We start from the raw sequence: 16,073 nt of genomic DNA on the forward strand, positions 1-16,073 counted from the left end.
GGTTGCTTTAGAACTGTGATCCTCTGGATCTTAGCTTCTTGAGTAGCTGGTATTACAGATATGAGCCACTGGCACTTGGCAAAACCCTTACTTCTGATGGAAAGTTAAAAAAATTGCAATATTTCATTTTGTCCATACAAGTTCAGAACTTTGAGACTTCAGGCTTCAGAAAAACATTTCCCTTCTACATAGCTCACAGACCTGCTAAGAGAGAAGCCCCCCAAAATTGGAAACAAATCACCACACTGACTTTCCAAACTAAAATATATTATGTTGGAGGTCTTAATGACTATCTTTAGGTTTAGCCATTGGCAGGAAATAATCAGGTCAAAGACTGTTCTGCTATTTTTATTAAAAAGTGTTTGCTAGTGAAATAGAATTAGTACACACTTCAGCAGCCAAACTAGCTGGCACAGGTGTGGAAAGCACGGATTCTGAATTTATTTTGAAGAACACACTATTGATATTTCCAAATAATAGTATTTACATGGGATGCAAGAAAGCTCAAATGCTGATGCTGACAATATCAACTAAGTACTTGCTTTAGTCTCATGACACATTAAAAGTTAAATTCTGGAGGAAATCCAAGCTTTTTCTGGTAAAATAAAGGGTTTATTTTTTATTACAAATTTCTTACACTGGTACTGGGATTTGAATTCAGGGCCAGGGTATTGTCCCTTAGCTTTTTCACTCAAGGCTAGCACTCTACCACTTGAGCATCGCTCCACTTCCAGCTTTTTGGTGGTTAAAGAAAAGAGTGTCATGAATTGTCCTGCCTGGGCTGGCTTTGAACTTAGATCCTCAGATCTCAGCCTTCCAAGTAGCTAAGATTGCAGGTGTGAGACAACAGTGCCTAGCCAAAATGAAGACTTTTCTATTCATTAAACATGACTTCCATTGGGCTCCCTGACCCAGAACAGTGCTCTTCTCCCCCTTGTCCATGGAGAGTCTTCATCTCTAAAGATAAAAAGAAATGCCACTTTCTCTAATTATCACAGTAAACTGTGGTTAACGAAACAATGAAATACTCTCACTCAAAAAGAAAGAAATTAAGTTTCATTACCAACCTTGTAATCCCTTTCCTTTTGAATGAGTGATTTTTCTTTCTGGGTTGCTGGAATCTTCCATACTGGCCAACTTTTCCAGAGGACACCTTATGGAATCCTGGTAGACAGAGAGGAAGGCGATCCATTGTGGACAGTCTCACCTATGGTGGTTGGATTTCTTTAACTCATGAGAGAGGCCAAAGTCTTCAAAACAATATCCTCCAGTGGGGAGGAGGGGAGACCATCACGTCCTGGATCACTTGATGGATGTAGGAAAATTTCAGAATCCCTCCTTCTTCACTTCCAGGTGCTAGGCATATCTTTTATGGACTTAGCCCCATGATGGCTTCAGAAAGGTCTCTAATGATGTTTTTCACAGAACTGTGGGAAATTCCTTGGCACTGTGTGGAATGCTTCGTGTCGAGTACAAGACAAACAAAGACACAGTGATAGGATTGTCTAGGCACTGCCACTTGGACTGGCAATAAAATAAATTCACACACTAACCAACAATCACTTTTAGAAATCACATTGGTAATCTCTCTGTTCTGTGGGGCACTTTTAGAGGCCCAATTATTATTTGGACATCTTATTATGCATTCCAAGCGCTATTTATTTTCATTTCGAAAGACTGAGGTGGTCTCTTAAACCTGTGGCTACAAAAGTTGGGGACCTAGCCCAACCAACCTATTTCTGCATTTATTTCATGTACAATACCACCAGGTGGCAGCAGACACTAGGCTTTATTGCTATCACCCTTTCCTGGGCCTTTGAATTGTTCATATGTAACTGGAGGCTTAAAGAAAGAAAATTCCCCTAGAAAGATATTGGGAGATATACAGATGACTCCACTGTCTGGACTTGTGTTCATTATTATATTATTTCATGAATTTGGATTACACGTGTCAAGCTTCCATGTGTGTGGGAATTACCTAGTGATTTTACTAAGATGCAGAATGCCATATATTATATTTAGGATAGGATCCAAGATTTTACCCATCTAACAACCCTCCATCCCCCGGTAATACTGATTTCCACAGAATACATTTAGAACAGTGAGAGTTTTGTGTGGCCCAATAATGGCGTGAAGTGCTTTAATAGAATCAAGGGATTTAGACATGGTAGTACATGTCTCTAATCCCAGCTATTCAGGAAGTGGGGATCAGGAGGATCACAATTCAAGGATAGTAAGGGTACAAGGTTAGTGGGGCAGCCTCTCAATCAATGAGGTGGCTATAATGGTGAGCCTCTGTAATTTTAGCTAATGGGAGGCATGAATAATGTGATGGCAGTCTAAAAATGGCCTAAGGTGCCCTCCCCTTAAAATAACTAAAGAATGAAGGGACTGGAGGCTTGGCTAGCTAGCATCTGCTAGCAAGTATAAGGCCCTTAGGTCAAAACTCAGTACTGTGACATAGGGGAAAGGAAAGAAAAAGAAAGAAAAAGAAAGAAAGAAAGAAAGAAAGAAAGAAAGAAAGAAAGAAAGAAAGGAAAGAAAAAGAAAGAAAGAAAGAAAGAAAAGAGTCCAAGGAAGCAGGTCAGTGGCAGACCATGCACTGAGCATGCATGAGACCCAGTATTCAATCTCCAGCATCAAAACAAAGCAAAAGTATGTGACGCTGAGGGGATGAGAAGGGGAAAGGCACCTCTGGGTTTTTGTTCCAGCACAGCTGTGAGAACTCAGTCAGTTCACTTTACCTTGCCAGTGCTTGTTTCTCATCTCTACGATGGGATTGCTCCTAGTGCCAGAGTTCCATACAGGTCCAAGTGAAATAGAAATTCCGCCTTTGCAAGGAAAGACAGTACTCCAGATACACATGATCAAATGGAATTTTTCTTCCTACCTGGTCCAGTTTTCCTCATCCATTGGAATCTTAGGCATTTAACTGACTGAATGAATGAATGTGCAATTCTTCAACTACAGACTGGTGTTTGTTTGTTTATTTTCACCCAGTGATGAGTATTGCTGTCTTTATTCAGTTTTGTTCAGTCAAATATCTGGATGACTGTGATTAATTTTGTGCTAATTAATTTTATGTTTTTATTGTGTGCCTCTGTGCACCTATGCATATGTAAGAGGATGAAACATTGGCTCTGTGACTTTTCTAACAACTCATATAGGTTGCAAGAGTCTTGATGCATATATGAAGCTAAAAAGAGTGTGCAGAGTGTGCAGATGCCAGCGTGGAGCTAGATCTGTATTGAGTTCTAGCGTTACCCTTATAAGCCGTGGGTCCCAGGCAGGTGATTAAATTATCTGACTTTTTTTCATATGTAACATAAGACTAGTAACCACCACCTCCCATTGTATTTAGTCCTCCAGTTATTAAACAAATATTTGACTGTTTAATGGTTGCTAGGCCTTGGCCTGGATGCCAAGGAGTGCTGTAGTGAATAACACACCAAACATCTCTGAGCCCAGAACCTAAAGGGCTAGGGGAAATGCTGGCAACAAACAAGAAAATGCCGAAATAAACTTCAGACAGTGGTAAATGTGGTAAAGAAAGTAAAAGGGGGAGGAACTTTGGATAGGAGTGACAAAAAAAAGTCATTGGACTTGAGAAGTGAGCAAGAGAAAGTCAGCTATGTGAAGGTCTGGGGAGGAGGAGGAGGAGAGGAAGAGGAGAAGAGGAAGAGGAGAAGAGAAAGAGGAGGAGGAGGAGAAGAGGAGGAGGAGGAGAGGAAGAGGAGAGGAGGAAGAGAAGAAGAAGAGGAGGGGGAGAGGAGGAGAGGGAGAAGGAGGAGGGGGAGGAGGAGGAGGAGGAGAGACAATGTCTCAGGAAGCAAGGGTAGAGGCAAGACATGATCTCTATGACTATCTGGAGAGAGGCAAGGTCAGACCTATTTGAGTCTTAGACTTTTTGGTCTTGATCTTCAGGGCAATGGAAGTTATTGAAAGTTTTAAGGAGCTAGCCCATATGTATTTATTCTGAGCAAAGGATTGGTCAGTGAAGAAAATGACTAGAATCTCTGGCCAGCAATTCTAGTTGTGATAGAAAACCCACATATTCAACATTTCAAAAGAGATACATTGTTTCCTGCACTGAGAGAGATTGCTAGAGGGAAGCTCTAAGAAGACAGGCTAGGTAGAGAGGAGCAGGAATTGATAGTTTGCCCAAAGAAGCAAAGAAGACCTCTTAACAAGGTAGTATTTGACATGAGACAGTTCATATTGGAAAGGTGACAAAGTATATTAAGTCTGGATGAGGTGCTTTATGGATAGACAATTGTGTATATAGAGGTTCACTAATTGATTTGGACCAGGCATGGCAGAAGGCAGGAAGAACAATGTAGTGTGAACCTAGGAAAAGCATACGGCTTATGTTTTATGAAGATAGCTTGGAGAACACATTATAGAGGAAAAAGTGGTTGTTGCAGGTCACCAGGTAGGCGGTTAGTAGAGGCTGGAGATGTTGGCAGTGTGGAGTATTGACAAGTGTCCGTCAGTGAACCTTTAGGAAACACAATACTGAGATCATTTGACATGGGGAAGAAAAGAGAGGGCAGATACTTGGCCAGGAAGTCCAGGGTTACAGTGGTCCACTTGTGAAGTTATAATGGTTTAAGGAGTAATCAGCAGGACTTGAGAAAGAGAACCCATTCAAGGTTTCCAACAGTCTACTTTCCTTTTCCACCATCCTTTACAGGACTTGGCTTGGAGCCCATACAGTCTTTCTCTGGACTTCGTAATTTTCTTTCTGAAAAGCCAAAGAGCCACCCGGAGCTGGACAAAGTCTGATCCCAACACAATCTTTCTTGTTCTCAACATGATCTTTCTGTTGAACACATATGAGACTGCATAATCCTATTTCAGTAGTCATAAAGACAGTGGACTCCTATAGAGACAGTGATTGATTGAAACCTCTGAATCAGAGATTGCAAACATGAATCGCCACAGGACTTAAGGAGGGAAATGTGAGAAACAGTGGGATGTACTAGGGAGAGGTGGGAAGTGAGGCACACTGTAGAATACTGAGCCTATCACATGCTATTGAACATTAAGATTGTACCTATAAATCTGTAAGCCATGGTTAGCTTGTGGGTACCAATTCATGGTGCCCTGGTTTGGTTTTTTTTTTTTTTTGCTGGTCACGAGCCTAAACTCTGGGCCTGTGCTCTGTCGCTCAGCTCCTCAGCTCAAGGTTAGTGCTCTACCCCTTGAGTCACAGTGCCACTTCTGTTTTTTTCTGCTTATGTGGTGCTGAGGAATGGAGCCCAGGGCCTCATGCATGCAAGGCAAGCGCTCTACCATTGTGCCACCTTCCCAGCCCCGCTGACTATTTTGTGTTAACTTTCCATGCAAAGAGTAATTTCTCACCACTGGTCCTAAAGCTTGCTCCTCTACCTTCTAACAGACTTGCCAGCATTCAATTGGCTCGTGGCCAATGATTAGATTGTTTCTGCATCTTGTCCCTAATCTGCTGTACTTACCAACTTGTAAGCCCTCTGCAAACTTGGTAAGCTGAGATTGTGGGTCTGTGAAGAACACAGAGTGAGGAATTCAGTGACCTGGAGTCACTAGTCAACAGAAATCCTTTGAAGATGAATGCGTGTAAAATAAATCCAATGAATTCTGGCTATCCTAGCTGAACCAGGAACTTGGGAAATTTTTGTAGTTGGGGAATCTACACTGGCGGTTTCTTCTTAATCTGGCCTAAAGCAAAATCAACTTACTAGTACTTAGCCTCTTAGAGAGAGAAGGTGTCAATTTACAGATTTCTCCAGAAGACCTGTGCCATGAGAAGGTGTGTACATGATGCCTAGAGACAGGATTTACACTCTCCCTGCCCCTTCCCCAGACTGAGGACTCCTCACCAAGACAGTGATCTGCCCTAGAGGTAGCAAAGGCTGGGGCTTGAACACAGTGCCTCTGAAGACCAGCAGACTTTCAAGGAAACCATGTCCTGTTTTCATTTACTTCTCATGTTGGTTGCTGCTTCAGGTTAGTATTTCTTGATTCATAGAGCTTTGAAATAAATTCTTTGATAATCTATTTTTTTTTACTTCCTTTATCCCTTCTGTTTGTGGGTCATTGATGTCCTTATAGGCCCTGTGGCTGTAGCTCATGTCAATCAAAATGTTTTCTCAAATGCAGTTGATACAGACAGGGTCAGGACAAGTTCTTTGGAAGACAATCAGCCATTTCGACCAGTATTTGAAATCTGTAAACTCAGAGCCAGCCTTCTACCTCTAGGAGACTATCCTGCAGAAATTCATAGTGTTCTAAAGATTTATGAGAACTTCTCTGTAATAGCAAGGACTGTATGTGATATACATAGTGGGCATTTGAAGATGAAGTATACTGTAGATGTCAGAGCCAGGAGAAGAAAGAGGCAGGGCTGCATGCTATGTACTGTGGAGAAGACACAAGATGCCCTGAAACTATGAACAAGAAGATCTTTTTAAGAAAATGAAAATGTGGTATGTATTTCTATGTGCAATGGCATTTTATGCATCCATCAGGAAAAATATTATGTCATTTGCAGGTAAATGGATGGATCTAGAAAAATGATGTTAAGTCAGGCTTAGAGAGACAAAGGACACATGTTTTCTTTCATATGGTAGATCCAAATTACAAATATATAGGTAAATTTATATAGGCTCATAGACATGCATACACAAACAAACATATGAACTAAAGTCTGGTCCTATACAGGGAAGATTCCAAAGGTATAACTCCTTTGAACCAACTTATAGTTTAACAGAATAAATACCAGGAAGCTGGAACATGTGTTATTGGTAGGGGTGGTGGTGGTGATGATGTTTAAGATCAAGGAGAGGAAGAATTGAAGAATGGAGAAAGCAATAGTAGGCGAATGTAGTCATAATATTCAAGGTATATATGTCAAAATAGAACTAGTATAACTGAGGGAATGGGTGGGGTTGGGAGAGATGGGGGGAAATTATGAAAGGGGTGACATTGATCAAGATGCATGGTATGTTGAGTTGAAATCACTCTAGACAACTATTTTAGGATAATTCAAAAAATATTGTATCTCCCCCTCAAATTTTATCTAAACTGGGTGCGGGTGGATCACACCTGTAGTCTACTCAGGAGGCTAAGATATGAAGATTTGGGTTTGAAGGCAGCTCAGTAAGAAAAGTCCAAAGACTATCCCAATCAGCCAAAAAGCTGAATTGGAGGTGTAGCTAAAGTGGTAGAGAAGTTGCCATGACAAAAATGCCAAGTGAGATTGTGAAGCCCTAAAATAAAAGACCCAGGATAGGCATCTCATAAAAATGTATCTGTATTCACATACAGGCAGGACTAGAAAGTTCTGGAAAGATATATACCAAAAACTTAGCAATAAATACTTTAGGAATTTGGTGGTAAGTGGTAACTAGATGAGATAAGAAGAAATATATAAATCTAATTATATTTACTTTATATACTTTTTATTTGATTAAAAGTAATAAAACTTCAGCTTTATCAAAAAAACCCAAAGCCCCAAATTTTAAAATGTAACTTTTCTTTTGTCGGTCATGGGGCCTGAACTCTGGGCCTGGGCGCTGTCCCTCAGCTCTTCAACTCAAAGCTAGCACTCTACCACTTGAGTCACAGTGCAACTTCCAGCTTTTTTTGCTTATGTGGTGCTGAGGAATCAAACCCAGGGCCTCATGTAAGCAAGTGCTTACTCTACCACTGAGCCAACTTCCCAGCCCAAAGTTTGTTTTTTGTTGATTGTGGGGCTTGAACTCTGGGCTTGAGTGCTGTCCCTCAGCCCTTCAGTTCAAGGCAAGCGCTCTACTGCTTGAGGTACAGCACCACTTCCAATTTTCTAGTGGTTTATTGGAGATAAAAGTCTCACAGACTTTCCAGCCCTGGCTGGCTTTGAACCGTGATCCTCAGATCTCAGCCTCCTGAGTAGCTAGGATTACAGGCATGAGCCACCGGCGCCAGGCCCAAAATGTAACTTTTAAATGCATAAAACCAACCCATTTTTTCAAAGTGCTATTTTTTGGTTCATGGTTACAAGAACTGACATCATAAGACCACTTAACTGTTGGATTCAACCATTTGCTTTAGAATCAGCCCCTTCTACAGCTGGATAAAAATCAGAGTGTAACTATTGCCAACAGAAAGCTAAACAAAATACACTTATGATTCTGAGAGCGAATGATGGGTATCCTAAGGCTGAGAGGAAAGCAAAAATCTCCATGACGATTTCTAGCATGTTGATGAGATGGCTAGCTTTCATATTTCCTATAAAAGTAGCTGACAACATCTACAAAAATGGCTACTCACTTTAAGGTCCATGTTGTCAATGGCAACCTTGAGCCATAGGAGGGTACCCACTCTTGAGCATTGTAAAAGATGATTATACGATATTGCCTGAGGGTGGACTCTTTTGGAAGTCAACTGCACAAGAAGCATTCCAGAGTCATTTATTTGAGAGATGAACCTGGGGGAAAATAAACCATAGGAGGATTAGGAAGAGAGATCAAGCAATGGATTCAGGGTGTATTGTCTGTCATGTTCATCTGGGTGCAAGGAGAGCTTGGTTCAATTGAGGAATTCAGGAATTCAGTGTAGAAGCCATCTTGGAGTTACCAGTGTAAGGGTGAGGATGTTGAGCTATTTGTATACCACATCCATGTGGCCCACTGGATGAGGGGTGTTTCCAGGGGCAGTGACTCTTTTCTGTTCAAGGCTGACCTGCTCCCCGGGCAGAGTCGGAAATGTTCTCCGTAAGCAACACATATAGAAGTGAACATGGAGAACAGGGGCAGGTGCTGGGTTTCTACTATAAAGACAGCTTGGGTTGTCCCAGGACCTGAGTCCTGGGCTTGAGGAACCAGGGAAAGAATGTGAAGATGCAGGGCAAACTGCTTATTACATTGGTGACATTGGTAATGACATCCTTTTATCTCTGAGCCCAAAGTCACATGTCTTCTGCCCACATCCAGGCAATCATGGCAGGTTAACTTATTAGCTTGCAAGTAAGCTAAGTTTTCATGTCCTTGACCCTGCCAAGCCAACTCAACTAATTTTCAAAAGCTTTGTAGAAAATAAAAACCTGAGCTCACTATTTATCAAGGTTTTCCTTTGTGGTTTCAAAATGTGGGAAAAAAGACTTCCTAGAAGTAAAATTTTGTGTTTCTTTTAAGACGTTGTCGCTGCTCCAAACTTTGCCATTGAGAATGGCAGCCCTGTCCCAGAAAATGCCTCTGCACACAGCCGGGTTGCTGTGGTCAGTGTGTCTGTCTCGCCTCAAACTTCTCTGCTGGGAGACCCCGTGATTCTTAATGCCAGTCCTGCTGTGCATCCATTCGTGCTAGCTCGTAGGTCTACACACCTGTGGGATGTAAGTATGTAGATGAGCAGTGTTAGTACTTGGTATCAGGGGGCTATAAAATAAACTTATCAACCTCACTCACTGTCTACAGCAGATGATTAACTTGACCTTCATTCCTCAGGACATTATAGTGTGCCAAATTATTCTAAAACTCCTATAGACCATCAAGATCCATTTATTTTATGGATATGTAGGAAGATCCGGTCAGCCAGGTGCTGGTGACTCATGCCTATAGTCCTACATACTCAAGAAACTGAGAAGATCTGAGGATCATGTTTTAAAACCAGCCTGAGTAGATAAATCTATGAGACTCTTATTTCTAACTGGCCAGCAAAAAAATAGAAGTGGAGGCATGGCTCCAGTGGTAGAAGGCCACCTTCTGGCACACACACACACACACACACACACACACAACACACACACACACTAATTGGTCAGATTCAGGCAATACTGTATCCTCATAACAATTGATGGTTTATAGCATAGCAATAGACTTTAAATACATTGGTACAAGCACAAGCGTAGATTTTAAATATAAGAACCATGAAATATAGGACCATAGATTTGGCACCTGTCATAGGCATTTGACTTAGTTAGGGTTCTCTGGGGAAGAACTACATGAAGAGAAATCTGACTCCTAGCTTGTTTTAGTGGCACTTTTGAGTCTGAGTCAGGTACACTGTGAGTTCAAGAACCATATGGGCTCTATAGTGAGACCCCCTTTTCCCCCCCCCAAAAAAAAAAAGAAAAAAGAAAAAAAACATGCTGAGTGAATAAGGCAGAGTGGTGGATGCCTGTAGTTCCAAGCTACTTGGGAGGCTGAGGGATCACTTGAGCCTAGGAGTTCAGGATCAGTCCAGCCAACATAATGAGACAGAATCTCAGAAAATGAAACAGAACAAACAAACGATTGGTATTAGAGATCTATATGATAGACATAAAAATCACACACACACACACACACACACACACACACACACACACACACACGGAGATTTATATCTCCCTAGAAAGCCAGGAGCTGGCTTCACTGTTTTGCTCTTCCTTAATCCAGTTATTTACCACCGGAGTACCCATGCTGGACTTTGAGACAGTGGCACTCTATTCCCTGGTGATTTATGCCAAAGACAACCAAGGAGCAACAGCATCCCAGATGGTTCTCATCCAGATTGCAGATGTGAATGAACCACCCACCTTCACTGGAGCCCTGGCACAGGGAGATCAAGGTATGGAGAGCCTCTCTTGTGGGAAGAAGGCTCTGGACACAGATGTAGGCTTTATGTTGTGTCCTATTAGCTCTCAGGACATCGTGGCTATAAGTGTGACATGAAAACATTAATAACTCCAGTACTGATTAAGCAAGCTGATATTTAGTGACCCTAACTATATTCTAAGCACTGTCTTCAGAGCTCTAGGTGGATTACTTTAGGTAATGTTCCCAACACTGAAGATGGGTCCAAAGCCTATTCCCAACATCAAAATTACAGGCTTATAAAGACTTGTATAGTGAAATAACTTGTGTAATGTTTAAGATTATCAACTTATTTGTTTGATACTATACTAAAAGACTAAATATTCTCTTACCTGTATGATTATTTAATTAGCAATTTATCTGAATCTTTAAGCTAGAAGCTTTGTTGTGTGGTTAAGCACAATGTCTTTTCCTCCCCCATACATTTGTCTTACTCTTGCTCCCTTTGCAGTGCCAATCCTAGGTCTGGATCTCAGGGCCTAGGAACTGTCTCTGAGCATTTTTTTTGTTAAGGGTAGTGTTCTACCACTTGAGCCACAGCTTCATTTCTAGTTTTTTTTTAATTTTCCAGGAGAATTGGTTTATTTAGGAAATAATAACATCCTGGAACTTGCTTGTGCTGGTTGTCCAGTAATAGAATTATGTTGGTATCTAAAAAAGTATTTAAAAATTTTTTATTGTGATGTACTGAGGGGTTTCAGTTACATAAGTAAGGTACTTCTGGTTTTCTGGTTAGGTAACTGGAGATAAGAATCTCACAGACTTTCCTGCCTGCTTGAACTGGCTTCAAACTGTGATCCTCAGATCTCAGCCTCTTGAGTAACTAGGGTTATAGGTATGAGCCACTGGTACCTGGCTCCTCTTACTCTTGACTCTCTCACCCTCTGTCCCTTTCTAGTAGTCAAATATATTGTTCCTTCATATGGATAACTCAGGTCATCTATTATAAACATGACCAGGTGAGGGTCAAACACTGGTGTGGTTACTAACTAGGTTGAGTTATTTTGGCCTGTGTGAGCCTCAACTTCCGATTGGTTAAGCAGAGATATCAATTTTGTCTTGATGATACTTCCTGGTGCAGTGTTTTAAAGTGACAAGCGTTATAGTAAGTGCTCAGTAAGTGCTAGTTTCCCTTCTTTCCCTTACCTCAATAGATGATAAACCTTTGGGAAGATCCAAGGTCTAATTATGTTCTTCTGACTTCTTAAAAAGGTGAGCTCCATGCACACTCCTGTGTGTGGATGTTCCATGAACTTTTCCTTATATACCAGACCACTGTTAGGATTGTAGTCCATCCAGACCTTGTGGACTTCTTTGCTGTCCAGAAATACCTCTACTTCCTTGGCAAAATGGTGCCTGAGGGTGGGCAGCAGCAGGGATGGGCCTTTTCAGACACCCAGGTGTCTCACACTATTCCAACATTCCTGAGCTGCGGAAGGGTAGTTTGTAGATCCTACTGCCATCAAAGCATACAGGAGCTGGGCACTGGTGGCTCACACCTGTAATCCTTGTGAATTAGGAGGATGAGATCTGAGGATCAGGTGTAATGCCAGCCCTGGCAGAAAAGCCTGGGAGACTCTTATCTCCAATTAACTAGCAAAAACCCTGAAGCAGTGCTGTGGCTCAAGTGGTAGAGCACCATCTTTGAGTGAAAATCCAAGCAAGAACATGAGGTGCTGAGTTCAAGCCCCAGTACTGGCACACACAATAACAAAGAAAAAATATCAGGAGCTGGGGATGTAGCTATGTAGCTCAGTGGTTGAGCATGTACTTACATTATGTGAGGTCCTAGGTTTATCTATCGGCATCCCACATTTTATGGAAACAGAGAAAACTTTAATAAATAAATCAGATAATTATTCATGGATTAGCTGTATAACCTGAAGTCTGTAATTCAGACTTTGAAAACTTCACTAAAGTAGAAATAATAATAATAATCAATGATATTAAGAGCTTAGCCATTAGTAAGCAGCCCAAAATGTTCAACAATACTCTTATTTAAATGTATAAACTTGTTTCCTCCAGGCTTGACATGTAACAGATACTTAATAAGTGATGTCTATCATTATTATTCATAATATAATTGGTTTAATGGAAATCAAGCTGTGCAAACCCCTGTACTGAGCAAGCATAATGCTGTAACTTTGGTCTAAACTGTAGTATTGAGTGAGGAATTTAAGATCATCATAGCGATGGAACTCATTCAACTTTCTCTATTGTTCATTTCCTGCCAGTTACTGAGATTTATATTGTAGAAGACATTGCCTTGGGCACAGTCATTTACAGAGCAACAGCCAAGGATCCAGAGGATGCTGCTTTGGAGGTAATTTATGTTTTGGAACAAAGACTATTCAGTTTTATGGTTTTATGTGTGATTGCATTCAAATATAAAGCCATAGAGCCAATCAAGTCACTTACATCCACAATTTAGATCCCAAACATACCTTTCACCTCAATTATTAGAGGGAAAAAGATTGGGGTCTGGGTTGTCTAGGTAACAGTTTCCCTTTTAGTGAACTCCATCTGTTCTGTGCAGGGAGACCGAGTCTAACCCTTAGATAACTTTGCACAGAAGGTGCCAAGCCATTTCATTGGGGATCTTGGCGGCACATGCAGTAGAGAAACAACACAAGTTTTTGGCAGAATTAATGTATCTCACAACTATAGGTCTCATCCTCAGGCTTTATAGTACCCCAGAGGAGAAAGAAATTGTGGCTTGGTACCAAACAAACTTGGGCTTATGTCCTAATTTTAATAATGTAGACCACCAAATATTCCCTGCTTTGCTATTTCACCTGTAAATTTGGATGAATGACCCCTGCCTGCTTTGTCTTCTCTTATATTGCTTCCTCTCATTATGGTCAAACATCACAATGAGTGTGTAAATCGCTTGTTTTCATGTGAAACATCTTGCAAATGGCAAGATTTATATTACTATTTTAATTTTTGATGACATATGGGATGATTGCATAATTACTAGCCACAAGGTTTTTAGGTAATGGATTGATAGGCAAGAATCACATGTTTTAAATTTTTAATGTTGGGTTTGCTTCCTAAAGTGGCTTAAGAAGGAGACTTGCTCAGGTCAATGTGATGCTGTAAGCTCAGCATTTGCAAATGTCTGGTAATGGTAATGTTCAAGTCTTACAAATTTTTCTTTTTGGGTAAGAGATGGCTACTCATATCTAAGACATTGTTTAGATGTGTGTGTGTGTGTGTGTGTGTGTGTGTGTGTGTGTGTGTGTGCCAGTACTGGGGCTTGAACTCAGTGCCTGGGCACCGTCTCTTAACTTTTTTGCTCAAAGCTGGTGTTCTAGCACTTAAGCCAAACCTCCACTTTCAGCCCTTTGGTGGTTAATCGGAAATAAGAATCTTAGGGACTTTTCCGTCCAGGCTGGCTTTGAACCTTGATCCTCAGATCTCAGCATCAGCTAGGATTATAGGTACAAGCCAGTGGTGCCCAGCTGTCTAGTTTTTTTCAATTATTGGATGTACTTGAATAATTACACAAAGGCACGTTGTGATTGTCAAGCTCCCCCCCACCCCTCCACACACATTTGTCTTCTCCTCCCAGTAACACAAGCCACCTCCAGGATGGAACTGGAAAGGTCACAGCTTCCCTTACAACGTGTAATTAAGCCACCTAATCATGCATATTGCTCCAAATCAACATGTTCCAGATTATAGTATTAAATCCAGCACCACACAGCTCCAGCCACACAGGAACTGGATATCATACTGCAATTGCTTTCTTGGGGCTCTCTGTGACAGTCACCTACAATGGTGACATTTTAGGTTGGAAAATACGTGGCATTCCAGTAGGGCTTGGCTAGCACTCTAACTCGCAATCAAAATGCATGACTAGCCAATTAACATAAGTAATTCATTTCAAATGATGGACTCCCGAATGCTTGCTCATACCCATTAAATGCTTCTGGGCCTGGCCCTATACTTTTCTCAGAAGGGAATTGGTTCCTGGACCATATTTGGAAGGTCCATGTAATATTTTCTGTGAATTTTGCCAAGCACTAAATGACATTTCAGTAGTGACATAGGCTGCGGAAACTTACATTTAGACACACTCCTACACACATCCTCTGACACAATAGATTGGACCAGATGTGCTATTCAAGTCCTGTGACTCGTAACCACTGTCATTTGTCTGAGACTTCAGATAGATTTAGAGAAAGGCTAGTTCTAATATGGGGGAAAGCATACCACTGTTTTGGACCCTAGATAATGATGATAATGATGAGGATGAAGATGATGATGGTGATGACATTACTACCAGTCAGGCTCATATTTTGCACCATTGAATGCTCATGTTAACCCCTAAAATTGCTCTTATTGTTCCCTATGATAATACCTAACAGATTAATAAGCTAAAGATCAGGTCTTTAATTTATAGACAAGGGAGGTTTGGCTGAACAGTATACAGACTCCTCTCCATGGAAGTCCTTCAGTGCCTCCCTGGGGCTTCTCAACCCTATTTCTACTCTCTATGTCCCACTCCATCCCTTCTCAACTCCTCCTCACGTCAGTCCATGTGACCTTACCTTCCTGGGCTCAGGGGTAGTGGTAGTGGTGATTATGGTGGTGAGGCAGTAGCATATATCCTTCTCTTCCTCCTCCTCCTCCTCTTCCTCCCTCCTCCTCTTCCTCCCTTCTCTTCTCCCTTCCTCCTCCCTCCCTTTTTCCTCCTCCTTTATATCTCCCTCTCCTTTCTTATCCCCCTTCTCCCCCTCTCCCTCCTCCTCATCCTCTTTTTCCTCCTCCTCCTCCATCTCTTCCGAGTATCAGGGTTTAAACTCAGAGCTTTGTGCTTATAAGGCAGACATTACATCACTTGAGTCATGCCTCCAGCCTTTTTTTGCTTCATGTTTTGCAATAATGCAACACTGTTTTGTCTGGGCCTGACCTTAGACTGCGATCTTCAGATCTTTGTCTCCTGCGTACTGGAATGACAAGGTCAAATCACAGTGCCTGGTTTGTTGGTTGAGATGAGTCTTGCTAATGTTTTGCCCTGGCTGGCCTTGAACAGTCTATTCCTAAGTAGCTGTGGTTACAGGGGTACATCTCTACACTCAACAGTTTTTTCTTTTCTATTTCTTCATGATTGTTTATTCTTATTATAAAGGTGATGTAGAGAGGGGTTACAGTTACATATGTCTGATAGTGTGGACATTTCTTTTTAAATAATGTCACCCTTTCTCTTGTTCTCTCCCAGATTTCCCCTCTCATCCCCACCCACAAACTGTATAGCTCATTTTCATTTTTTTCTTAGTAAGTTTTTTTTATTGTGAAAATACCATACAGAGGGGTTACAATTACATGAGCAAGGTAATGAGTACATTTTTTTCTTTCTTTTTTTTTGGGGGGGGGTCCGGTCATGGGGCATGAACTCTGGGCCAGGGCGCTGTCCCTTAGCTCTTCAGCTCAAGGCTAGCGCTCTACCACTTGAGCCACAGCACCACTTCC

The 16,073-nt window shown here is 41.4% G+C and overlaps 1 protein-coding gene across 1 annotated transcript in view; it reads left to right on the plus strand.

The window, feature by feature from the left end:
- Window positions 1–5,945: 5,945 nt before the first annotated feature.
- LOC105981279 (cadherin-related family member 3) overlaps window positions 5,946–16,073 on the plus strand; it is a 58,125-nt gene continuing 47,997 nt past the window's right edge. Inside the window, exons 1-4 of the mRNA XM_013010370.1 lie at window positions 5,946–5,988; window positions 9,156–9,352; window positions 10,398–10,569; window positions 12,830–12,918. Of these exons, the coding sequence (XP_012865824.1) occupies window positions 5,946–5,988; window positions 9,156–9,352; window positions 10,398–10,569; window positions 12,830–12,918 (501 nt within the window). The remainder of the gene's footprint in view (window positions 5,989–9,155; window positions 9,353–10,397; window positions 10,570–12,829; window positions 12,919–16,073) is intronic.

Source organism: Dipodomys ordii, unplaced genomic scaffold, assembly GCF_000151885.1.
Source record: "Dipodomys ordii isolate 6190 unplaced genomic scaffold, Dord_2.0 Scaffold12, whole genome shotgun sequence".
In the NCBI taxonomy this organism is placed as follows: Eukaryota; Metazoa; Chordata; class Mammalia; order Rodentia; family Heteromyidae; genus Dipodomys; species Dipodomys ordii.